General features: G+C 40.4%; 1 protein-coding gene across 4 annotated transcripts; it reads left to right on the top strand.

Moving 5' to 3' along the window:
- Window positions 1–721: 721 nt before the first annotated feature.
- Window positions 722–22,225, top strand: LOC146710264 (ras-related protein Rap-1A-like). Of its 4 annotated transcripts, none has more exons than XM_085457626.1 (8): window positions 722–805; window positions 7,962–8,050; window positions 10,086–10,154; window positions 10,467–10,523; window positions 11,666–11,806; window positions 15,943–16,086; window positions 16,420–16,550; window positions 21,152–22,225. In XM_085457626.1, exons 2-7 carry the CDS (start codon window positions 7,994–7,996, stop codon window positions 16,507–16,509), a joined length of 558 nt encoding a protein of 185 aa, XP_085313752.1. In that variant the 5' UTR covers window positions 722–805; window positions 7,962–7,993; the 3' UTR covers window positions 16,510–16,550; window positions 21,152–22,225. The 4 variants fall into 4 exon arrangements, with proteins under 4 accessions (XP_085313752.1, XP_085313753.1, XP_085313756.1 ...); XM_085457627.1 differs by having other exon boundaries at window positions 727–805; window positions 7,957–8,050; XM_085457630.1 differs by lacking the exon at window positions 722–805 and adding an exon at window positions 842–1,042.
- Window positions 22,226–25,623: the final 3,398 nt, after the last annotated feature.

Here is a 25,623-nt window from a genome sequence, read left to right as displayed (position 1 = left end):
GATAGGGAAAGCAACAGCAGCTTCCCCTAAAAATATTTAATTATAAATGGTCAGGAAATTGTGTAAAATACCCATCATAAGCAACCTTCCCAACCATAATGTTTAGTTTTGGGAAGCCAAAACACATTTTTAACACAGTGACACACAAAGCATGCTTAATCAGTCCCAAAACTTGTTGGTGATTAGTTTACTGTTAATTTGTTGTGTCAGCTGTCAGCTCTACTTTGGCTCAATCATTAAAGGGAGTAGGTCATTTTTATATTAACTGCTTTCAAGGACCTTTTTCCCCTATAAAGTCATCAATAATCATTAAAGTCTTATAATTGATGGCTGGTAAAGTTTTAAGAATCAGCTTTGACTGCTTTTCAATTAAAATAAATTTTAAGTGTCTTCGTGGGGCTCTTGAGACTTGATTTAGACTTTATCTCACACAATTTATAATCTTAGTGAAAAGAAATTATTTTGTACACAAACTTTGTTTTTTATGTTTTGTTTTTTTACATTTGTTTGCATTTTTCACATAACTCACAACCAGAAAGTGCTTGACTTTGAGCACTGCTTAATTGTACAACAAAGGTTATTTGCTATAAAACAGTTATAATGCATGAATCCAGGTTACGTGAGTGTGTTAGTACTTAGCGTTACTGTGCAGTCCGTTATCATGCAAATGACGCGGGGCGCGCGGCCGATGTGTCATGCCCTTTTAAGAAAAATGAGAATCAGCGGGGAGTGACGTCTGCTGCGCGCACGGGCCCGAGGCAAACTGACACTTGCGGAGCGGCGAGGAGACAGCGAGCAAGATACGGTAAGTGCAGAAAGCCAAACTTTACTACGTGCTGAATGCGGTCGAATAATAAGTCATTTGCACGGGACTACGTAGCGCCGACGCTTGCGTGGCCATTAGCGAATTCATCATCACACGCCGTGTGTGTCTGTGTGTGTATGCGTGTGTGTTTTTTCGCCGAATAAAGGAGAGGAATTGCCCGCAAATACATACCGGAGTGTGCACTCCCATTTTAGTCAAGGCCAGACGGAAGGGCAGGTAACGTTAGCTGTGGCTTTCCCGAGAAAATACACTGCAGTGTGGCTTGATTTAGTGCTTGCCACGTCTGGTTTGGTCGGGAATAGTAAGGTAGGGTTGTTTGAGGCGGGCTTCTGACAGGGTGGTTGTGTTTTGATAGTGCGCAGAGGTCGGGAATGTGTCGGCTAGTTAGCTCGCTTGCTAACGAGCCGCGGCTAGCGGTTTGTGAAGTGTCGGCGGCCCGCAGCAGGCAGTTAAAGCTAGCTAGTTAGCGGCATTTTGCTAACAAGCTTGATAACGGGACTTAGGCTAGTTGCTGGTTTGAAACTAGACTGCTTGCGGACACATGCCGGCCTCACTCGCGTGGATTATAGATTATGCCATTTTAAGGGTTTATCTGTAAGCGGGCTTATGATTTGACCAGAATTTGATTAATGTTGCTGGAGCTCATGTTGTAATAATCACACATCGACAGTGTTGTGCTGTGTGGTTTAGTCCGAGCCACAGATTGCAGGGACTTGGCATGACCTGAAGTGATAAGCATATGCCGCTGCCTTAAGCAAATTAGGTAGATTCACAGTGAGATAACCAAAGAGCTCAAATTACTTTCTCTTGTCTGACTCCAAGCTTCGTGACAGCCTATCGCATATTATTTCTGCTTCAGGGGGAGAGATGTGAAGCAGGAAAGGTGTGTGCCCCATCCTTGAAACTGTAAACACACAGCAGGTCACTTTCCCAGTTAATCGGCCCTTTTTACAAAGAGGCTCACTGCCTCAAGGGTACTTTATTTCACTTTTTCTTTGTTGAAATTACACACTTCCCCGAACCTGACTTTAAAGATGCCATCTATGCCAATAACCCCTACCCTCCCTCTTAGTAAGCAAGCCAGCCTGCTGTCAGGATTCTTGAACAGGAACAGAGACTGGAAGAGGTTATTTTAGTAGGTAGCTACTCCTTTTCCATCCTATCAGCATGAAGCCTTTTTGCGCTTAGGAAAGAGGATGTGGTTACAGGTCAGGGCCCCAGTAACACAGATGCATTCAGCTGACAAGGCTTGTCAGTTACGGGTCTTTGTCATAATTAAGTCACAGAGTTTGTGTGCCTGGCTGCAGTTTAGCTCTGACTCATGGGGGCATTTAAGGTTGTAGGAGATAAGAAAAAAAAGAGAGTTGTATAACTTGATTATTGGATTATTGGGTTATTTTATGTTAGTTCATGTTTTTGTAAGAGAAGAGTGATCGGCGAGTGCAGCTAAAAACTCTTTGACACCTGTCTTTATTTCTTGAATGAAGTTAGTTTAATTGATAACACAAAACAATTTCTTCAGAAAGTATTTTACTCTAGTTACCTGTGAAAACATGGAATTCCCCTTTATTGTAACTCTGGTGGTAAGCGTTTATTTTACAAGCTTGTAAATTCCTAATTTCCTAGCGAGGTTTGTAATTTGGTAGTAATTGCAGGAAATTACAGACAAGTTTAAGTTGATACACTTCAAATTAATTAGTTACAATTAATTGCCAAGCTACTTATACAGCAGGACTTGAAAATCTGTTACAGGTGAAATTTCATGTAAAGACAAACTTAGACCCAACTAAACTAAGATCAAAGGAATGTTTGTAGATATTTTTTGTCAGCAGCCTCTAAAGTTAGTACTTTTTTTTTTTCTTCTTTTTTCTTTCTTATGTGTAGTGAACTGCGGTTTTTAGTCGAGGTAACATAGGAGCAAGCACTTTTGAACACATAAAAACACCTATTAGCAGAAACTGTTGGAGCAACTGTTATCTCACCCTAAACCACAAGTAGGTTTTTTTTTTTTTTTTTTGACAGCGTAGCTCATCAACATGTAGTTTGTCAAGCAAGCGAAAACCCACAAGAGTTGGTATTGTGCTGCTAGCGTAACCAGCGGATGTGTGCATGTTCACCATCCGCACTGGGTGGAGGATACGGAGGGCAGCTGTCAGTCATCCCATCCTGCTGAGTCAGTTTGTGTGACAGCTTCGTTGCTGTTGGATTAATCTCAGTAGACCAGGAAATTGTGGATCCTGGGAGGTTGTACTTTAGCTGAACAGCCTCCTGTTCACTAAATTAAGTTTTGCAGTTTATCCAGACTTGCATTCGTTGCATGCTCTTGCTACCGGCGCCACCTAATCCAATTCCCAGCCTTAGATGGATACATACCTTTGGCTGTAGAGGGTGAGTGATGCAGTGATGTCATAGAGGAGCATGTTTTCTGTGGCATGTGGCCTTCTCCCGCTCCTTATTTGCTGGGGTTACTACGAAAGCAGATTAACAGCAGTGGTGTGTTTGTTTTCTTGGGAATGACAGTGTGTAGTTGAGGGCAGTGGAAAGAGACTGGTTTGGTTTTAAAAGCTGATGTCCTTAAATGGCCCTATGTGTATTTTTGCGGGTATTGTGACTGTGTTTGCAGGCTTGTGCTGTGTGTAGTTTCCCTGATATCATGCAGGCAAGGTGTCAGAACGAGAGTATTCTTTTCACTCACTTTAGTACCTTTTTGCAGAACAGGCTGCAGGTAGCTGCAAGTTCAAGGAAAACTCAAAAAGAAACAAAAATTGTGTTGCTGGCAAATTAAACATGAAGCAGAGTCTCTTTGAGCTGTAATCAATATGTTCATTTGGGGTGTGAAAGATGGCACCAAGTCCAGTGATTCTAGCATCAATTAAGACACTCTGAGCTAAGAAATTTGGTCTGTTTCTCAATACTTTATTAGTAGCAGTATTTACTTCTTTTTTTTTTTTTTTTTAGTGGTTTTTTGCTCTTCATTTGTATTTGAGCTTCCGTGTTAGTTCACCAGCACTTTGACTCATTGTTTTCATACATAGACTGCCATATGAAAATTTGGGAAAGCAATAAGATTTGAGATTTAAGACCTTTTTATATTTATTTTGGCACAAGTGCAACAAAAGGACAACTACTGATGGTGCACGTGCATAAGTAGCAACACAACTGTAAAATTATTGAATAAATAAAAAATGCGGCACATACATTACTTTACACTAAGATTATTGATATGTTATTGACAGGCTGTGTTCATCAATGTCACGGGTAAAAGCTGTGTTTCAGCTTGTTTGTTTGTGCATGCATGGATGGTTGTGAAGCTCCTGCCTGAAGGTAGGAACTGAAACAAAAAAATATATCAGTGCTGCCAACAGTGCTAATTGGTGAGAAAGTGCCGGCTGGGTGACTGTCACCTATGTTTAGCAGCTGCAGTAGTTTGTCTGGTACTGTTTTCACTGTGCGAATCTCTGTGCGCGAGTCATAATGCTAAAGAAATGTGCTCCCAGTGACAGGTCATGTAGGGGGAACTACCAACAAAACGGTTTTAGGTTCTTTGCCTGGTGTTCAGGACAGGATTTGTCAGTGTGACAGTATCACAACTGTACAAGAAATAGCCACACAACTTTACAGGTGTGTACACGGTTTTCCCCTGGCTAGAAAAATGAGGTGTCTTTTATTTGTGGCCATTATTTCAAGATAGAGTAAATTGAAATGTTGAAAAATAATTTTATCAGTATGGCATTGAATAATGGAGAAAACCTTTTGATGGGACACTGCAATATTGTATACGAGGGGGAAATCCCTGGTCTGACTAAGATCAAAATGAAGGTTAGGTTTGACGGTTATGGTTTGACCTATATAATATTTAGTAAGAGAGGCCCATGAGGTTGCATTTCATTCTCAGCTGCATGCCTCTGTTCTGTATTATTTTTATTAATTTGAAATTATGTAAAATAATTTTTTTAGAAGTTGGGTGTGGTCTCAGTACTTATTGGCAGTTCAGTTACTTTTATTTCCAGCACATGATGGCCTGTGACTTTTTTTTTCTTTTTAAATATATATTTGTTTATATGCTGTGGTAAGCACCCATAATTGCAATAAGGGAAACCATACCCTGTCAGATTTGCTTACAGTTAGGTAGGTGATTACAAAACTCCTTTAAATGTCAGTAACTTTAAACTTAACTTCTTTCCAGTATCAGAGAGACTGTGAAAAACCCTGAAACACGGATTGTAGGGCTTAATTTCCATTTTGTTCTGAAAATAGCATCACATTTGTGTGAAAAAGGGGATATGAGATCGGAACTAATGCTAAACTAGTCCAGTAAATGAAAAGATTATTTTTAACTTGCTGAACAGCAAACTCTTAGAGGAAACAAAATTTTGGCGACATCTCCATCTCTTGTGAAATGAGGAATCTCTCTGCTAACGTCAGAAGTAATTCTTACAGTGCTGAAAACTCCAGATGTACATGACAGATTTGGATTCTTTTTTTTGTGCTTTTACTTTCTAATTTGACTTTTGTCTCAACCAGCAGTCCTTGTTCTGCTGTGCAGCCTTGGAGTTCTTGGTGTAGTGGCTCTTGGTCGTGTTGTCCCCCTTCTTGTTAGGGGTCCCTCCAGCTTACAGCACCTCTAAAGAGCAGAAAAAGGACTGCTGTCACCAGCTGCAATTCATAAAGGCAGAGTTGGAGTTTTTTGGAGTTTCTGATTGTGGAAAGAGCTTCTCTTTGGAAAGGCAGATGAATGATATTGAACATCAACCTGTTTACCGAGCCAGGGATTAGTGAGACTTGAGACAAGAAGGGCCAAGGATGGCTAGTTACTAGTAACTGATCCTTCGAAATAAGTCTGGACTGGCTCTTATTCTGGTTTATCTTTTTTTTTTTTTTTTTTTTTTTGAGGGTGATCCACACAGACCTTGTTTTGTTGTCATATTCGGCTTTGCACACTTTTTTTTTTTTTTTTTTTTTTTGTACAGTAGTTAATCTGCCTGGTAGTTTGTGGTGCTTTCTTTCCTATTGTCATCTTAATTTTTGTTGGCAGACAGTTTGTAGGTGCATTCCTCCTAACATTTTCGTATCCTACCCGGTGCTGATAATAACATGTTAAATATCCTTGCTAGGCAGCCTGTCCAAATAAAGAAAACTGTCTTTTTAAACCTTTCTACACCTTTTTAAAAACATGTAGTTACTTTATTTGTTGACACATGCGAGGAATGGACCCTTAGAAACAATTGCTTCATATGCACAGGCTGCAAACTGAGGTTTGAAATGGTAAAGATGGGAGCTGGAATTTGACTGCACTTTTTTGGAGGAACACTCATCCTCCATAATGACCTTTGAAGCTGGCACATAATAATCTGACTGCCTCTGTCACAGAGCGAGCCCCTGACGTCATCCGTCTTAGCAAGGGTCAGTCCACAGCATTCACAGTGGAATTGTGATGTGCACATAGCTGACAAGTGAAGTGTAGCCTAAATCTTAGTGTGACATTGTCTGTACCACATTGTATATGTGACACACTGCATGCACTTGACTTTGTGCTTGAATGTTTACATGAGCGTACAGGGGCGCACGTTTGGATAGCACTCGTGCATCCCTGTTCTTTTTCTTCACCGCCCATTGGCTCCTCTCCCTTAATCATGCAAGGAGAACTTCTCTTTGAGTGCAGAGGATTAGAGAATATGAATTATGCACACTCTGGCCTTCATGTCCCACATGGTCCCTGCTTGTGATTGAAGCTGGAGGTCCTTCATCCTTTGACCACTCCCCCTGAGAGTTTGTTTAGCGTGTGCTATTTTAAAAAAAGCAGTGCAGAAGAGGATCATCTGCTTCCAGAGTAGCTGATGATTGGGCTTTTGATGTTTGCAAAAGAGTTGATGATTAATCGAGGCTATATAGTTGTCCTTGGGACCTAATTTCAGCATGCGCTACTATCTGATTTTTATTTATTTTTTTCGTTACAGCCTTGATGTCAACAAGCGGCACTTTTTAGCCCTTGATCCAAAAGCGCTTGGTTCATTAAAACATAAGCTGGCAGTCAGCTGCCGTGTCTTTGAAGAAAACCGATATTAAAATGTTTTAGCGTTCTCTAAATACATCCCTACCACATTTTGTGGTTGTATCAGTAATTTAGAATATTGTTTATATTTCAAGTTGAATGTCTTTTTTTGACTGCAGCTTTGACAATTACTGGAAAATCTCCTCCTATTTAAAATATTGTTTTTTCTAAACCAGCTTTGTTAATGGGGGTTTAATTTCCTCAACTATAATAGACATGTTTGTGTATAAAATGTTGAGAAGAAACAAAGATTTCAGCCAAATAAGGTACCAGACTGATTGCTTTTAAAGTACACAGAGTTTATTCTTATTGCTGTGCGTAGACACTCATCACAGGCCTGTTCTGAGCCAGGAAAAACCCTGAGACACTGCTTGATATGAAGTTAGATCAGTAGATAAGGAATCAGAAATCCCCACATTGCTTAGCTACATCTAAACCCCTTCTGAGTCTGTAGCCCAGCTTGTAGTGACCCAGTTGGCTACCCAATCTGACTTTACGCCACAGTGTGTGCCAGTGATTCGTAACCTCCTTGTTTCTTAAAGGGATATTTTTACTTCACAATTTCCTTCCATCACATTTTCCACTTCCCTCAGCTGTTTTCTGTCATAAGCGAAGGAGACCGCCACCATATTGCTGTTTTATAAAACCAAAAATTGACTCAGTGACTAACAAATCTGTAAGCAGGGTGTGTTTTGTGTGTGAAAGCCAAATGATTGTGTCATTACGAGGAATATCTGCCAGATCAATGTATCATCTCCTCTCTCCTTCAGTTCCCCCCTACACATACACATCACAGCTGGTTTTTGTTAGAGAGGGGGTCACATACTCTTCACCTCCTCCACCCTGAAGCAGCTCCACTTATGGGTGTTCCCTCCATTGTTGTCCTGCTTCTCCTCTATATCCTCCAGGAATGACTAGAATCCTTTCTTTCTGGAGTGGGAAAAACTCAAAGACCAGACAGGAAAAAAATCCCTTTGATTTGCCTGAAAAGAGATTTCTTTTTTGCTTTTTCCCCACTGTTTTTTCACACCTTTGCTCATTTTGTTTGTCCAATTTTTATTTTTCCCTGTTTGTCCAGTGCAGACTGTTGGGCTGTCCAGTGAAGCAATCCCGCCATGCGTGAATACAAGCTAGTGGTGTTAGGCTCTGGAGGTGTGGGCAAGTCTGCTTTGGTGAGTATGGCCTTCCAATCCTCTTCCTGCATCTGCTGCCTCTATTACTCCTGCCATGTGTTCCCTAAAGACTTTGTAGATAATTGTCAATAAAACAGCAAGAGGCTTTGCTAGCTTTTGAAGGAAAGCATGCGGTGAAACATTTTTAATTATGGAGGTTTATAGAGCACAGATGAAACTGTCTTTTGACTGTTTAAATTTTTTCCTAAAGGATTTATTGAGAACATGCTTGTTTGCTGACAAGGGTTTAATCTATCTCCAAGGCCTGTGTTATCGAAACTAGCTGCCTGTATACATATAATGCATATAATGGTTTTATTGTTAGGGTTTTTGAAATGTTCAAAGAGTGCCAGTCCTAAGCTCATCTGTGTTTACATGTATAGACATCGTAATCTGTTTTTTTTACTTTTCTTAAGGTTGATAGAGAACAGAACCAGAGCAGTGATGTATTTTATTGTCAGGAGACCTCAGATGCCTGTGAAATGTGTCGTATGCTTTGCTCAGCTAATTTCAACCAGGTGTCAGATTAATCCCTCAAACAGGCAGGATTAAGATGTTATCAGGTGAACTTGGTCTACCCCACTAATGTAAATCTGCCGCTCAGCACAGAACTTTTAACACAATCCAAAATTGGACATTGCTGTTTATTTGGAGAGTGACACATTTATCATAATTTAGGCTCTATGTACCATATGAGATTTGAAATAAAGCAACTGATATGCTGATTGAAGATCAGAAACATTGGCATTATAACCATTTTTATGCACAGGCCTAACATGTACTTGGAAAAACTAATATAATTATATATAAAATGTTCATTTTTTTAATACTGCCCAAGTCTGGAAGCCATGCACATCACCACAGATGGCTTTCCTTCTTTGTGATGCTTTGCCAGGCCTTTGGTGCAGCTGACTGTAGTTGCTTGTTTGTGGGGCTTTCTGCCTTTAGTTTTGTCTTCATGTAAATTCCTTTCTTGATTGAGATCAGCTGATTACCTTGACCATTGGAGAATATTTCTGTGTTTTTGTTTTGTTTTTTCAACCTCCAAAACTTCTGGGTTGGTTTTGCAGTGTGGTTAAGATTTCTGGCCATCTGTACTCTGAAACACTGGCCTGTCAATGATCTGAGCTGACAGTATATTCCTATATGCTTCAGAGTTAGCTGCCTCTGTCTTTTGTCATATCACTGGTAAATGGTGAGTGCTATTGGAAGCTACACATCCTAATGTAGTCCTATTGACATCAGCATGTTTTTACAGATGGAGATGTGTGCCTCATTCCAAGCCTTCTCCATATTTATTTCTTCACATTATTCTCTTACTGAGTGATTAATTTCATTGGTCTAAAAAATGCTGTTTCCACACTGAACTGGCACCTCTGCATTTCTAGGTCTAATCTGGCCTAAACTACTGGATACTATATTCAACATTTTTGAGGCTAAATTGTTTTTACCTTGTTTGCCCTCTGTTTGCTGTCTTGAAGTCTTCTCATTGTGGTAGACTTGGATAATAGACATCTAGAAGAGTTTTAGTACATCCAGCCAAGTGAAGAAAAGGATTGTTTACCATGAAAAGGATCCTGTCTTCCACTATTGTTTTATGTGAATGTGCAGGCCGTTTTTTGTTTTTTACATTCAAGTAGCAAAGTGTTGATTTGGCCACTCTATTTTATTTTTTTTGCGCCACTCAATTTTTCTTGCACTGAAAGCTCTTAACTCTCTGCATCTTCTGGGTTCACAGCAATGATTAAACAAGTACAAATCCTAAACTGGGGATCAGCCCTTGTATTTTCTACATTTTACTATTCTAACTGAATATTTTTTGATAAATAAAAAAGTTCAAACAAATGCAGATTTAGAAGTGTGCCAGTAGAATAATTATGTTGTGCTTTTGGTCACAGCTGGGCTTCATGAACATCCTCATTCCTGTCTAGTTGTGATGATCGTAGGTGGACAAAGTGTTAGATGATATGGCACTTTGGCTGCATGCGCTACTCCAGCAGTTTGATGTTGGCTTTCTGTGTGTCTCCCCTTACAGACAGTTCAGTTTGTACAAGGAATCTTTGTGGAAAAATATGACCCTACAATAGAAGACTCATACAGAAAGGTGAGTGTCCCGTGAGAGGCAGAGTGCTGGCTTGAAATGAGCTGATTGTTACCAGCTGCTCCTCAGGTTCACATATTATTGTGCTCGGAAATTTTCTCATTCAACTGCTTCTACTCTGTTACCCTCTCATTCCTAGTTTTCATTCTTTATATTTTCCTGTGACTTCATACTACTGGTGTGGTTGCTTTCATGTTTTCCCCTCAGTGTTAGCTGTCTCTTTCAGTCTTCAGTGTATGACCTATGAATATAACCTATGAATTTTGTTTGCTCAGTGACCTGAAATTAAAGATGCTCTTACATGTTTTCTTACAGCAAGTGGAGGTAGATGGACAGCAATGTATGCTTGAAATTCTTGACACAGCCGGCACAGTAAGTAAACTCACTGCCACTGAAATCTTCAAATGCTCAGCTTTGCTGGGCATATGCACTCCTGAATATATATTTTAGTAAATCTAGAGGCGTTTCAGATCGGACAATGCGTTAGGTAGTGTTTGGTAATTTGGCCTCTAGGGAAAACAGCCTTATTTATTTAAAGCTAAATTGTAGTCAGAAAGCAGTCGATTCTCTCTGCACACACTGTTTACCTGCATTCGACCGTGACCTGCTCAGATGCTATTAGTCAACGCTACTCGGGCTCAATCTGGGAGAAAAGAAACAGACTCCTGGCACCAGAAATCTTTTTCCTCGCCTGCAGTTTTTACATATTCATAAATGATATTTGATACAAGGTGTGACGGTCTCCCACACTGTGAAACATTAAAACAAGTTGTATTTCACAGATACATTGGGCAATGAGATCTTTAGTAGCTGAAATGACATCCAGTTATGAGCTGACACTGTGATGCCTTTTTATGGTGTATCTATGATTGTTTTAGAATATTTTGTACACCAATCTAACATTAGTCTTATTCTGCCCCCCCACTGGTGTCCTCGTGCAAGAACATTTCTGAAACATTTGTCTGTGTGGGAACTGGCGACTGAGAAACACATCATCTCTTATCCTAGAGATGTGCAGAAACTGTTTTAAGTGTGCGTTTGTCGGTAACAGACCACGTTGCATTGCACTGTGTGTGTGTGTCTTTGCTGAAAAACCTGACAGACATCCAAGAATTGTAATCCTGCACAATACTGTTTCTTTATCCACTGGGATTTCAACCAATCCACTGTGATTATTCAGTTGATAATAAAATGGTGTTCAGTTTCATCGACGTACACTGGCCTGAAATTGCTTATTTTCTTTTTTTTTTTCTGTTTCAATTCTGACAAATGGACCAGTCAAAACAAAAGGGACAATCTAGAGCCAACACATCTATGCTTGACAAATGATTTAATGATTATTTAGACTTAATCATCCAGCAAAGTTTGTAATCTTGTCACAGATATGCAATGTAATCGTCAAACTGGTGCAGCGAATAAAAGAGTAAAAAAAGAGAAAACAATAAGTAAAAGTTGGAAGCTTTAGGACAGCGCTCATAGTCTCTCCATCTTTTCCCCCCCCCCCCCTTGTGTAGGAACAGTTCACAGCTATGAGGGACTTGTACATGAAGAATGGCCAAGGCTTTGCCCTGGTATACTCCATCACAGCACAGTCCACCTTCAACGACCTCCAAGACCTGAGAGAACAGATTCTACGAGTAAAGGACACAGAGGATGTAAGTATACTGGCATAAGCGTACAAGCGTTTTATAATTTTATCAGTTTGTGGCTAAAATTTTCTTTAATCACGTAGGCTGTGGAAAGCAGAGTAGTGGCAACGAGTACAGTTAGACCTAAACGCCCTGTGTCCGTGGGCTCAGCCGCCTACATTTTTCAGGGGCCTGATCAGACTGTTGCTATAGATACCATTCAACACTATAATCACTCTGTGTTATGCAATTAATTGCAGATTTGTATTATCTGAACATAACACAATCAGTGTCACGGTGTTATGTTTATAGAGTATAAACAGTGGCAAACTTGTGTACTCTGCATAACTGAGCACTGATTAATATTAACGTTGTGTGGGTATGTCCCTGCGGTTTCATCAGTGTTTGTTGTAGACACCGAGCACTCGTGCTCACGGGGATTTTTCTGTATACTGTGTGGTTTTCTCCATCAGGCCTGCCTCACATCGACGCTGCAAATAAGAGCATGTGTCATCTCCTTATTTTCCAAGCTTGTTGTTTGTCACCAGCACATTTCCAGTTTTCTATATATCTGCTAAATTGTGGGACTGCTGGAGCGAGTAAGCCCTCTATCCCCTCTCTGGTCGAGTCGATAGTGCGTCAGCAGGATCTAAGATGCCCTTTTTTGGTGATCTCTTGAGGGAATGAATGTTACCATAACCCACCCTCTTGGTTTTGCTTCCTTACGTCTCTCTGTTCCCCGTCAGCCATCTGCAAAGCCTCTCAATAGCCTGGAGCAGAATACCTCTCTTTTCTCTTTTTCTTGCTCCCCTTACTCTATATTTGTGCAATTATTGTGCTGCTTTTATTTGAACTGGCCTTTTCAGCTTCTGTTGCATTCTTCCCCCCCTCTGTTTGATGGCCAGCCTTGTGGTGTTGATGTGGTCTGGCACTCTATGTGGGTGATTGGACTGTCAGGCATGAAGTGCAAGGAGAGCCTCAGCTCATCAAAAACTGGGTTGTGAGACTGTGGTTCTTCATTAGGCTCTCCATGGTTTGGGAGCTGAGGTTAGCCTCAGGCTAACAGATGGATTGCAGGACCAGTGGCTTCTCGACACGCAAGGAAAGAGTTGATGTTTCTTTTCTTCTGGAAATCTGTTCCCTTTGAAAACATCTTTTAGTTTAAACAGTTCAGCTTATCTGGCTATTATGGCCACTCTGCCAGCTATCAGTCCACTGGTCATTTGTGCCCTTACCTTTGATAGCCATGATATCTGTTTATCCTTTTTTGCCCCTTGCAAGAATGCATGACCAAAGGAAATGCTGGGCATGTTTTCCCTTTTTCTTCCAAGAAGGCAGATTTCTTAGTTTGAGAAATCTTTCAAGTGACTGCAGAGCTAAAGCAGAAACCGTTGATGCTGCTACAGCTGTTCTTATTCTCAGCTCTGACATGCACCATTTACTGCAAAGCGGGTATAATGTACAGATGCACCTAATATCACCAGGCTCAATTAAAAGGGCTTTTAATGGTTGTACATTCATTGAACACAGTAGGGTCAAATTCCATCTCTTTAGAAGAGCCATTAGTGGCAAAAATAAAGTAAGTGAGCAGACACTAGTGAATTAAAAGCTCACTTCCTTCATTTCCTTTCACACTTCTTATGTAAGAGAGGTCTTATGACTTTTCCGGGCCACCTCAGTCTCTGCCCGTGTGACTAGGATGGTAGTAATGCCTGACTCCAATGCTTGTGACTCACTGCTCCATTTTAAAGAACTAACTCCATTCATTTTTGTCGTTCTGTACCCGCCTGTTCACTGTTACCCACAATCCAATCTTCGGCGTGCCATTGTGGGCGGGATACGACCTGTCTGTAGCATGTTAATAAAGTCTGAACAGATTCTGTGGGTTGTGTGGATTCTTCAAGTAGGCTAATGCTGCCTTGTGTTCTGCTGACGCTGAACATTTTTTTTTCCTTTTTCCCTGCATACCTCCATCCTTTCAGCCATCTCACCATTCTTTTTATCCCAGCTTGACTCAAGAGTTTATGTTAGGAGGGCATACCACTGGTTCTCCCGGGACCCGTGGGAGAAGTGTCATTCAGCAGTTCAGCTTGAGGATTTGTTTAGATATCAAACATCAACCACCAACTTCTGTGGGGTTAATCTAAACATCTCAGTTTCCTGTCGTCTGCCCCATAGAAAGGGCACAAAATACTCACCCTATATCTTACTTTGTCTCAAGAAGCCTGACGGTAGTGCTCCAACAGCAACCTCTGAAAAGAAGACTTACTGGGGGGGAAAGAGTATGGACAAGTGAGCACATGTCAGGATACTGGTATTTTTCTTAAAAATATGTAGCTTTTCCACATCCACAAGACATGTCTGGGGGGCATTTGTAGGTCCTCAGAAGAGAGTGAAGGCAGGATTTCCCATGCATAAATTTATTTGGCGCCACAAATAGACTTTCCTGGCTGATATATTATTGGCGCCTCTTTTGTTGCATGCAGAATTTTTCCATCAGTTGATTCCTAAGCTGTATCACAAACGCAGATATCCCGTGAACGAACCCTGTGACAACATCTTAAAGTCTTCCTCACATCTGAGACGTTTTCTAACATCATACAGTTTTACAGTGATTCGTTTATTAAGCCAAGTTTCAATGTGGAAATGCAGCCCAGGCTGAATGAACACATCCACACACAGACCTCTCTGTGTCATATAATTCCAGAGAGCAGCTGGAGCATGGAATCCAGCTGAAACATTTGAAAATATTCAGGAAGGAAAGCGATGTTATCCCGGTTGGGCGGGGCTGTCATAACTTCCTCCGGGCCAGCATTCTCCCTAGATAGCCGGGCAGGAAACAGCAGGCAGGATGAGACTCATCCCGACACCCTGACTGCCCAGCTCTGCCTACTTTGACAGTTGAGGCTGAAGTTTTGCCCAGAATACTGTCCTCCTCAGGCTTTCTTTTTTTTTTTTCTGTTTTCTTTTCTTTTTGAGGGGACCTTTGGTTATTAAAACATTTGAGAGAACAAAAGAAGCAGCATTGCTGGTTTTAGGAGGTTCCAAAACTGGCTGCACTTAATCTCAGTGACTGTCCCCTCAGCTTTGCTTTTAATTTATTTCCCTTTTAAAGAAACAAAAGTTAAAAATAAACCACCTTCCTCGTCAGTTCCTATTGATTCTTTAATCTCTCTGGACACAGTTGTGTAACCTAAATGATTTTCTTTACTTTCCCACCGGGAAGGAGATCGTTTTTTTATTGATCATCTTTGTGACCCTCCAATTCAGGCCTCAGAGAAAAGCACACTCATTGACTGTTAATACTCATCTCTTCAGTCTTTTACTTGGGTTGTACATTTGTTTGCAGATATTGCTTTTTCACTACCTTTCACTCCAAGAGATTTAACCCCTTTGTTTATATGTGTGTGTGTGGCTGGTGTGTTCAATAAAAAAGCCTGGGCCTTTATACTGTTAACCGTTCCCTGAGGTAGAGTTAAAGGGTGACAAATGGATTAAAACAATCTTGATAATGTTTGTTTTCTAACATTCCCAGCTGCACCTCCCAAAGAAGGGTCCTTTTCTCCCTGCAAGATGGCATTTAAAGGTTTATGGTTAAGTTTACAAAAAGTAAAGTTTTTGTATTAAAATTTTGTATTTAAAGTCTAAAAGAAAAGTTACTGAAGCCTTTTAATGCAAACGTGTTTATAGGAAACACGTTTGCTTTTCTCCTATATCTAATTTCCTCTCTGTAGGGGGAAAAATGGCAAAAAGGTATGAACGAAGAAGTTATACAAAGTAAAAGGAAGGTTCTTCTCCTTCATGAGGAGACTTTGATTCATGGCTCATTATGTACGGTCTTGTGATTCAAGCTGTATACGTGTATCCTGTATACTTCTAATTTATCTGTGTTGGATGTGAACCTGGACTACAGCCTCAGCTGTGAATAATACAAATTGTAGGATTTATATTAAATCCTAAAACAGCCTGCTGACATACAGAGTGGAGTCTAGGTTGTAAGGACAAATGGATTTAGAGGAATCTGAACAGTTTTTCTGAATAAAATGTTAAGTTTTACATTAAAATAAATTTTAAAAATGCATGAACAAGGAATATGTGACCAGACAATGGGGGATAAATCATGTGGGCACAAACAGAACCTGCTTGCTCTTACCTGTCCTCAGGTGCCGATGATCCTTGTAGGGAACAAGTGCGACCTGGAGGATGAGCGTGTGGTGGGGAAGGAGCAGGGCCAGAACCTGGCCAGACAGTGGAACCACTGTGCCTTTTTAGAGTCCTCTGCTAAGTCAAAGATCAACGTCCTTGATGTGAGTACAAACGTCCCCTCCAAAAATGCAACTCTATATATTTTCAGTTTGTTTTCCATCTCAGTCACAGTTGGATGTGTGTACTGCAATCATCAGTAGAATTGTATTTATTTAAGACACATAATTAAGGTTTCTCTGACATGTAGGTAATAATGAGCTCAGATGGATTATACTTCATTCTCTGGGCTACATCCTGTTAAACCTTCTGTCTGCAAACTGTCACACAAATCCATTTAGTGACGAGGCTATGTGTGGGTACTTAAAGGTATAAGGTTTAGAGCTTTATTAACATTTTATCTGTGTTGTCTCTCTCTCTCTCTCTCTCTCTCTTAGATCTTCTATGACTTGGTCAGACAGATAAATAGGAAAACGCCAGTGGAAAAGAAGAAGGCAAAAAAGAAATCCAACTGCGTTCTGCTTTAAAGACCTTTCTCCCTTCAGCCCCTGCAGCAGCTCTGAGCCAGGTGTGTGTGTGTGTGTGTGTGTGTGTGTGTGTTTGTGTCTACAGTTTCAAAACACATTAGTGTTAAATACCCATGCAGCCGGCATCTTCACAACTTCATGATTCATAGACAAGCTGTCAGATTAATTGTTATGTAATGGCTTTGATCTTCCTGCTGTCTCCGATGGTACTGCATACATCAGTTGTCGTTTTAGTCATGTGGGTTTGTTTGCGTGCGGGTAAGTCGAAACAACTTTAACTTTATAGTCTAAATAAACTGTTCACAGTGGTTATTGTACCTGTATAAACTCAAAACATGCAGTTTAGAGATGGAGCCCCCCCTCCAAGTAGCTGGAGGTATAACTGAGGGTTTAAGTAGAGACAATAGATTACACAATTATAGTGTGTGTATTAGCAAGCAACATGAGGTAATGCCTGACCTGGCTCCCTGTGATTCATTTAACTGGTTACAAGAGAGGTTCTTGGTTTAAAACGGTCTGAAGAGGAACTTTTCAACCTAACAGCAGATACACAACACTGATCTGTCGTTAGCTCTCTTACAGTCTACAAACAACTTCACTCGTCATTCAGTGAATATTATTTCATTGATACTGATGACGCATAGGCCCCGTGAATGTCTAGAAATGAAAGCATCCGTGAATTACCCTTCAGACCTGTGAAATGCTTTTTAAATCTTCATTCCTGTAATATGAATGAGTCAGTCTGCGATAACTGGAGATAAATTTCAGACCTCAGCAAGCTGCAGCAGCTCGTGACGTCTGGGAAATCCTGATCTGTCAGCATGTTGTTTCCCAGACGAAGAGCTGCTTCTTTTGAAATCTTTTTCACAGGATTTAAAAAAAACAAAACAACCCATGTTGAGTGGTGTTACGACCCGTCTAGGGCCAGGCAATAACATGAGTGAGGCACCTGCCCCCCAATGACCCAAGCAGCCACAGGAAACAAATCCGTTCTTTATAATGTGATTTATTTATAAAGTGGTAAAGACGGACAACAAAACGGGAGTGTCAACACTTCAGGGTGAGCCGAGGCCAAAATAATAAACAAAAACAAATCAACACAAATCCTGCACCCCTGACCTTACCAAAACAAAGTCAAAAATAAAGAGTCTGACCTCCTTAACTGGAGAAAACTGGTGATCAAAAGAAACGGCAGCTCAACCCTACCCACTCCACTTCCACAACTTTCAAAACAGCACTGCAGCCAGCGGCTGCCACAGGTATACTGCTGGGTCATGAGGAGAAACGCGAGGACCTCTCCCGCCGCGGCACTCCAGCCTCCTTTTAACAGTGGTAATGAGGAAGTCTGAAAACTGTCACGCTAAGTGCTTATTTCTGTGACTCCTTCCAAACAGACAATCTTGTCTGTTAATTTTAGAACGACCGCAGGCAATAATTAAAGTCAATTCGTCAAAGTCTGGACTGCAACATGAGAGCAGATTGGAGCTGCAAAGCATTTTCTGTAAACACTAATGACATGTTTCCTTGTTTCTTCTACAGTTGTATAAATCTTATATGAGATTTTAATAGATGGCCAGCACATTGAGTAAGCTGTTAGCTACTTGCTTTTGCTTCATTGTTAATCAGAATCTGCAAAAACTACTAATTAAGTAAAACTGCGGTCAGAGAGCAGCCATCCTTTTTGTCATATTGCAGGCATACATCTTCAGTAACCTAAAATAAGTCAAAATTTTCATTATGTCCCGATGGAACTGTGCCCATTTAACCCACCTCTCACCAGTTTCAAAAGTTTCCACTACTTATGTAGAACGTTTCCTTCAGGTGAAACTCAATCTATTCAGTTGAGGAAATCTTGTAAGAACTTAGGATGTGCAGCCACCCTCACATGGAGATTACTGAATTGGGCCTCATTGTTTCCAAACTTTGAAGGTAGTGAAGCGTAAACTGTTCAGAATGCTTCAAACAAACTAGTTTGCATGATGTGTCATTTGACCTTCTGTCAAAGGCTAAACCTGTTTGCTGAAGTAGCTGTGTGAAAGGTTGAATCTGGATCAGACGCTGTACAAAGGAGATGTAACTGTTAGCTTTTGTGAATTTGCAAATGATGTAACACTCTGCATGAGCTGTTTGGTCTGTGTTTGCCGACAGCACAGGAGCCTATTTTTGAAGCAGTAAATGCCCAAATATTTGCCAGCGTTTGGTTTGGGCTCGGGGACTAAATCTGCTGGTGATCGAAGGGCTGCAGGATGGAACATGAGTGGGTTTTAGGACTAAAGCCTGGGTGTCAGTGAAGCTGATGTGTCCTTGAGCAGGACTCTGACCCTTAACATTTTTTTTAGGGATCTGTGCTTTTTTTTTTTTTCCTAAGTAGACAAATAAGTTCTTCACAGTCGGTCAATACATTTCCCTGTCAGTAATAAAGTGGCATTGCATTTCCGCAATAATAAACAGCTGACTTTAATATAATCTCCAAACATGAACTACTTCTCCCGAGTCTGCTTTAATGTTTCCAGATCAGTAGTTGGCTATGTTTTTTTTTTTTTTTTTTTTTTTATAAGTATACTGAACCCACAAATAAGGAGTACACATCCATAGAGCCTACAGATAAATAATAAAGGACTGACAAGCCTATGGGATATTTTGCCATAAGGATTGGAGCAAAAAACGAATCTAATTGTGAGCAAGAATAAAAAGCTTAAACAGTTTATTCGCTGTTAATTGGTGAATGATATTGTGAAAACAATCAAATGTCATTAAAAGAGCAAAATGGAGCTCATATGGCCTCTTTGTTGTTTGAAATTAAAAAGGGTGTAGCTGAACAAGCGACAGTTTGCACAACTTTTTTTTTTTTTTTTCTTCCTCCCTCCAGTATTTTGGTTAGAGTGCAGTCGCTTTTAGAAGCTCTTACAATCTGTTAGCTGGTATTTTGAGCTCTGTTGTCAGAACAAAACCCCAGTGTTGCCAGACCTGACAGGTTCACACAGCCAACAGAGAGATCTTACGTCTTCAGTTACTTTTAATTTCCAGGGTGGAGGAATAAAACTTTGATTTTGCAGATAAAACTGGATTAGTGAAACAGACAGTGCCATTGTAGCCAGCCCAGACAGCAGGGTCGCTGAACCACCCACTGCGTTCCTCCTCTGAACCCATCTGTGTTGGTCAGTTAGAGCTCCAGTGTGTGAGAGCGGGGGCCTCTGTTAGCATGCCCCAGGGTGGCGTCAGCACTCCCAGCACCCCCCACCTCCACCCTACCCGACTCTCACGCCGGCCAGCCCAATGAACCAGCACTAACGGGATTTCAACCTCGCTGTTCCACTGCTCACAGCCCACCAGCTCATACGCTGCGAGAGGGAGAGAGGGGATACAGTGCCAGGCACAGACGGGACGCAGAGAGTTAATGGGACATGTCAGTTTGTGGCTTCCAGCATGTTGACCTGATGAGCTCATGAACTTTGAGTCTCTGGTTTTATCTGTCACTGTATTCACTGGGAGAGGGATATATTTAGGGAGCTGTTAGCTTGCATGGCCCTAGATTCCAAACACCTTAATGAAATAAAGCTATCATTAATATTCTTGAAGGAGCTCTACTATGTGTCTGAAGAGGTCTGTTAATGAATACTTCATCAGAAACCGAGCAACAACATATGGAAGTTATGAAAGCTAACTGTAAGACTAATAAGAAAAACAAGATTTGCTGTAGCCAGAATGTGATTATAGCAACATGAGAGTAGACCGCATGAACACTTGAAATAAGAATGGTTACTGCAGGGCATCTGTTATTGCGCTCATTACCAACTTATTGTCACTGCCTCTCTGAAAGGTAGCTTGGCCTGCAAATGAATCACGAGCCTGCTAGTTGCACTTGTAGCATCATGCATATACTCCTATTATGTTATTTGTGTTCTGTTCTCATTTTGGTGTTTGTGAGTTGAACACCAGCGGCTCTCGGTGTTCGCCCAGACAGACGTTCATTTAATTGCAGCAGCTACACTTAAGCACAGGGCGAGCATGAGCTAAGAGCTCAGACTGTTAATGGAAAGATGGCACCTGAGCAGTGTTTAAACATCCCAAGCAGAAACTCGGCAGACCTCATCACATGACTTTTGGCACACGGACTGATTGAAGTTTTGCTCAGCTGAGAGAAGCCACAAAATGCTGATCACTCGGCTTCCTAAAGCCTTTGGCACTGAAAGTGCCTCTGAGGAACATAGTGCAGGAGTACTTCTCTGTGCTCCCTGTTGGACTGCTGGCTTCACTTTCTGCTCTGAGGTGTGATTTTCCCCTGAGGCTTTGTGTTAGACATTTGATCTCTTTTCCAAGGTCTGGTTAAGATGTAAGAAAAGCGCTAAGAAGTTTAAGAATGAAAAACTTTGTATTAAGGGTCCAAAAAGCAGGTTATAAGTTTTTAATTTTATTTTTAAGCCTTAAAATCCCAGGTTTATACACATCATTCTTGTAATCATTAATGCTTTTACTTTAAAGTGGTATAATATATGCTATATGCCCGTGTATTTTTTTTCTAATGAAATTGCAACACTTGCAATGCTGCTCAGCAGCCAGTAGAGGGCACTGCCGCCTTAATTTTCTTTCAGAGGGTGATTTGAGTTGGCTATGGAAGGACTGACAGTGTGCTGTCTTGCAGAAATGCTGTAATGAAGAACTGTTGCCCTGATTGGAACGTGCCAGCATTCCAACAGCCCTGACCCTACCCTTCCTCCATCAGCCATAAACGGTGAATCAGCTGACTGAACTGCTCCTATCAAAGATGAGGATGATCTACACCAGAGAGAATGAAAAGAGAAAGACAGTAAGAGAGAGTAGACTCTGGTCTCTCGCCTCCGAGGACCTTCCTCTGTCTCAGTTTGAGTGTGAACGCTGAACGGGAAGCGTCCACCTCTGCACCAACAACAGCACCACAAACTGACGATGTTCTGATTAAAATGCAGCAAAGCCTCTGAAAGTTAAAAAAAAAAACAAAAAAAAGTCCACGAGCTGCCTACATGGCCAGCCCCTTATTTTTATTTTTTGACAGCTTAACATAAAGAAATAACAGCATTTAAGAAGGAAAACAAAGTTAGAACTTGGATTCAGTATTTTTCATCTTTTTCAATATTGTATTTGAAAGACATGGAAGTTGACCTCTTTAGTTGTATGATTATAAATATTCTTCAAAAACGAGCATGAATAAAGCATCAGTTATTACGTGTAGATGTTTTCAAGTGAAATCAAAGTGGAAAAGTGAGAATTTTTTTTTTTTTATAGCCATACACCTATTCTCCATGCCTGTCATGTCAGTGATGGTAGATCGAGGTCTATGATATGTATTATTATTTTTTTTATTACATTTTTTTCTTTGTTTGCCCTCTTGTTCATGGACTTCTCTTCTGCAGATATCTCTCTCTGATGTGACTTAATTTTATACTCAGTCACCGGGATTTCATAGCTCCCATAATATATTCTAATGCCATTTTTCTTTTTGCATAACAATGCTTCAGAAAAAATGGGTCTTTTATAGAAGAAATATGGGGAAAAATAAGGATTGATTTCTATGTCTCTCGAAGCTGAAATATATTATACTAAACCAACTCTAATAATGCTTCTTGTGTTTTTCTGTCAATAATGTTCCAGCTTTTATGGATTATTAAAGTACATTTTAGTACATTTTCATTATACTGGTCAATGTATTTTTGTGAATTAAACTTTTATTCAAAGTGGATTTGACTTATTTGGGATGAAATATGAGATCACAAGATTTTCTTGTTTTCTGGAATTCCACATTGAACAAAAATAGGAATTGTATGGGAATGTAATGTTGGTGGGAATCAGTTACCCAGTGATTTTGAATGGAGAAACTGTTCAGTGCACTGTTATTCCACATGCTTTGCTGTACTCTCGATGGCCATTAGGTGTCAGTATATGAACAAGAATAACACATGGACACGCTACCTCCTAGAAGCTCTCACAGTAAACCAATGCAAAGCCAGCAGTTCATTTTTAACGTATAATGCTGCTTTTAATCGGATAATGAAACTGCACACAGTGCATCTTCAACATCCTGCTTCACACCAAACACTGTGAGCATTTTTCACACCTTGTACTCTGAGCCTGCTTTTTAATCCCACTTTCTCACCTGAAAGACGGGATTTTCTGTAATCTCTTCCCTCTGATTTCCAGAGCAAAGGAAAGAGCAGAGATATAAATACAACAAACGATGAAAGGTTAAATCGTGCATTGCGTGGAGGTGAAGCAGCATACATGTAGGTTTTTCTAACCTCAAGAAAATAAGTGCGTGCTTGTACTCTTTTGTAATGCTAAGTCATGATTAAATAGTTAACATATAAAATTACAGCCTGACCTGTTTTAACCACAACATGCAACTGTGATCATAATTTTTCAACCATATATATATATATATATATGGAATACAGTATACTTATTTTGACCTACTTTTATATTTGGTCTTTACTTGAGTTGCTTTAACTCTCTTCACTATAAGGCCACTGCCCCATTGTTTGATTGGATGGCCCTCTTAAACAGAAGGCTTAAACATCAGGTGTGTCGGCCGTCTGTGCTCACACCCAGAACCGAGTCCTTAAGATGACTGTATTAAGTTCAACTCCTCTTCGACCAAGCACTTAGAGCAGTCTTAATGTTGGGCTTTTGGTTCAGATTTGTCATGTTTAATAAAAACATCCATTCACTTATAACAGTGGAATGAGGAAAACCAAATAGCATATGATTTCTTAATTATTCTGTAGTGAAAATAGTTGATAAACTAATTTGGTTAGCATTCACTGTGGTACAGTGATTTCTTTCTCCTTAGGCAGATTCTTCATGTTAAATGCTTGACAAGTCAACAAGAAGCAGCCAGCTTGCTATTAGTGCAAGTCTCCTTCAAGTTTTTCTTGTAGGAGGGAGGAAAAAAAATGCTGCATCATCTAAGCTCCTTATGCCTCCGAGGGGGATGTCTGTGTCACGCAGAGGAGGATGCTAAAAATCTGCTGGTGAGGACTGTGGTGAAAGGATCAGAGCGTATGACTCACTTCTTCTTGTTTTTGACTCTTATCACCAACACCCCAGCCTTCATCAGGCTCCTAATCCCTTTAGCGGCTGAGAAGCGGAGTAATATCAAAAAAACCACTTTTGCATTCATTACACTCTTATTGAAAGAATGCCCGCTGCCATCCGCCTGACTCTAAACTCTGAGCTTCCTTCAGCTTCTCCGACTCCCCTCGGAAAAGTAAGAAAGACTCGTTGGTACCAAGTGGGCTTGAGTAAAATCAAAGCACACCCATGCAAAATGTGATCGTCCTCACAATGTATTACTTTCAGAACCTGGATCAAACGTGGTAACACACCAGTCATTTCATTTAATCTTTGTTCTTTGTAGTATGAGCCACGTGAAGGCTGTACAAAGTGCATTATCTGCTTATGAAACCAGTTGTACCTGCACTTTTATCCTAGAAGGCAACAGCATGGACCACATGCATACAGAGTATAAAAACACTGAAATAGAAATGTTGGAATGTCCTTATTTATCTGAAAAGAACAGCTTTAAAGGTCCTTTAAAGGCGTTAACACGATGCTGACCGCTTTAAATGAGTCAATGTACGTTTGGCCAATCGGCTGGCACGATTCCTGGCACTGCTCTAATATTTCCTTTAAACACTGCTGCATTTGTAAAGCAACGCTTGATGACATTTTCTGCTGCATATTATTGACCGTCGTCTTTTGACTGAAATGATCAGAGTCATTAGTGTCGTTCTTTCACTCCAGTATCATCTCCTGGAGGTCCAAGTTTGCATTTACTGGATGAAGTATGTCAATATGTAGCCTACTTTAGAGATACGCTGAAAGCTTTTAGACATGCACACTCGTCGGATTCTCCCCATTTTATTATTCGTGTTATTTTTACATCAGGTTAACATTTGAGTTTTTAAAAGACGTTATTCCCATAACCATCGACCTTTTTCACATTTGAGATTTGACTTTTCACAGTAGGGAAAGCCCAGGTAAAATTAGCAATGGCCCTGCAAGCATGACCTCCCTTACTTATAATGCAGCACCATAAACACACCTGTACTGTGAATGAGGGCAGTGTGGCATGTAAAGACATCTGCGCCGAATAAGATGTAATTGTGGGGTTTCCATTTTGATAAAAGGTTTAGTGTTTCAGCAAATCTCATGTAAACTACCATAAATAAAAGGAAATAAAGCTATAATTGAGTTAAAAAATTCTCCACTTTTGACTGGATTAAGCAAATAGAGGCAATTCTAGCCTAAGCAGTTCTAGCCTTCTGCACTTATTTACCAAATACTTACATGCTGTACATTTATCCTCGGGTGGGTAATGTTTGCAACACTTTGTGTGTTAATGTTTTAAGTCAGACATACCAAACAGAGAGTCCCACATTATCCTACATAAGCATGATCTTCTCCTACGTTTTACTGGAATCTCGTCACTGATGTATGCACACATATTTATTTAGAGGGAAATCTTTCTATATTGTTTCTGGTCTTAGCTGTAGGCTGCCAACAACAAACAGGTTTGGATGAATCCTTAAAGGGGGACTCCAAACAAAAGCAAGCTCTCATCCACTCAAGGTCCCTGAACCCATTATAAAAGATTATATATTTATTCAGTCGTGTCATCCCTCAGCACCGTATCCCCCACACATGCACACAACACACACACTTTTCCTTTCCCCTTGCCAGATCAATTAACAGATTAGTGGTTGTGTGTGATAGATTGAAGGCGCGAGTCCAGGATATCGTCTCTGTCTAATGCATTTTCTGTAGAGAGAGTGAGCATGAGCTTTACTCTCGGGGGAATATTGACAGGTTGGAGTGCAAGGTTATGTCTGCCCTCCAAGGATTCATCATCTGCCATTTCCTGTCTGTAATATATTTATTTTGATAATGCATATTGATGCTGTTCTGATGTTCAGATAATTCTCTTATATGCCACATGATTTACTGAGAATAAGCCCTTTTATAGCTGTTTTTTTTTTAATTGTAAGGTTTATTATTTTGCAATGATGCACACAAAAGATTGTGCAGAAAACTCATAATTTTTTCTTTTTTCTTTACTGATTTGGCGATTATACTTCAGTT

Source organism: Copadichromis virginalis, linkage group LG5 (genome assembly GCF_057382275.1).
Source record: "Copadichromis virginalis isolate Kocher_CV1m ecotype Utaka linkage group LG5, C_Virginalis_male_GT1.1, whole genome shotgun sequence".
Classification (NCBI taxonomy): Eukaryota; Metazoa; Chordata; class Actinopteri; order Cichliformes; family Cichlidae; genus Copadichromis; species Copadichromis virginalis.
Note: the sequence above shows the minus strand (reverse complement) of the source record. Positions and strands in the feature narration are given on the sequence as shown.

Coding starts and splice junctions, on each gene's coding strand:
- LOC146710264 (XM_085457626.1), top strand. CDS start 7,994: ATGCGTGAATACAAGCTAGTGGTGTTAGGCTCTGGAGGTGTGGGCAAG. Junction 8,051..10,085: donor GTGTGGGCAAGTCTGCTTTG/GTGAGTATGGCC, acceptor CTCCCCTTACAG/ACAGTTCAGTTTGTACAAGG. Junction 16,087..16,419: donor CAAAGATCAACGTCCTTGAT/GTGAGTACAAAC, acceptor TCTCTCTCTTAG/ATCTTCTATGACTTGGTCAG.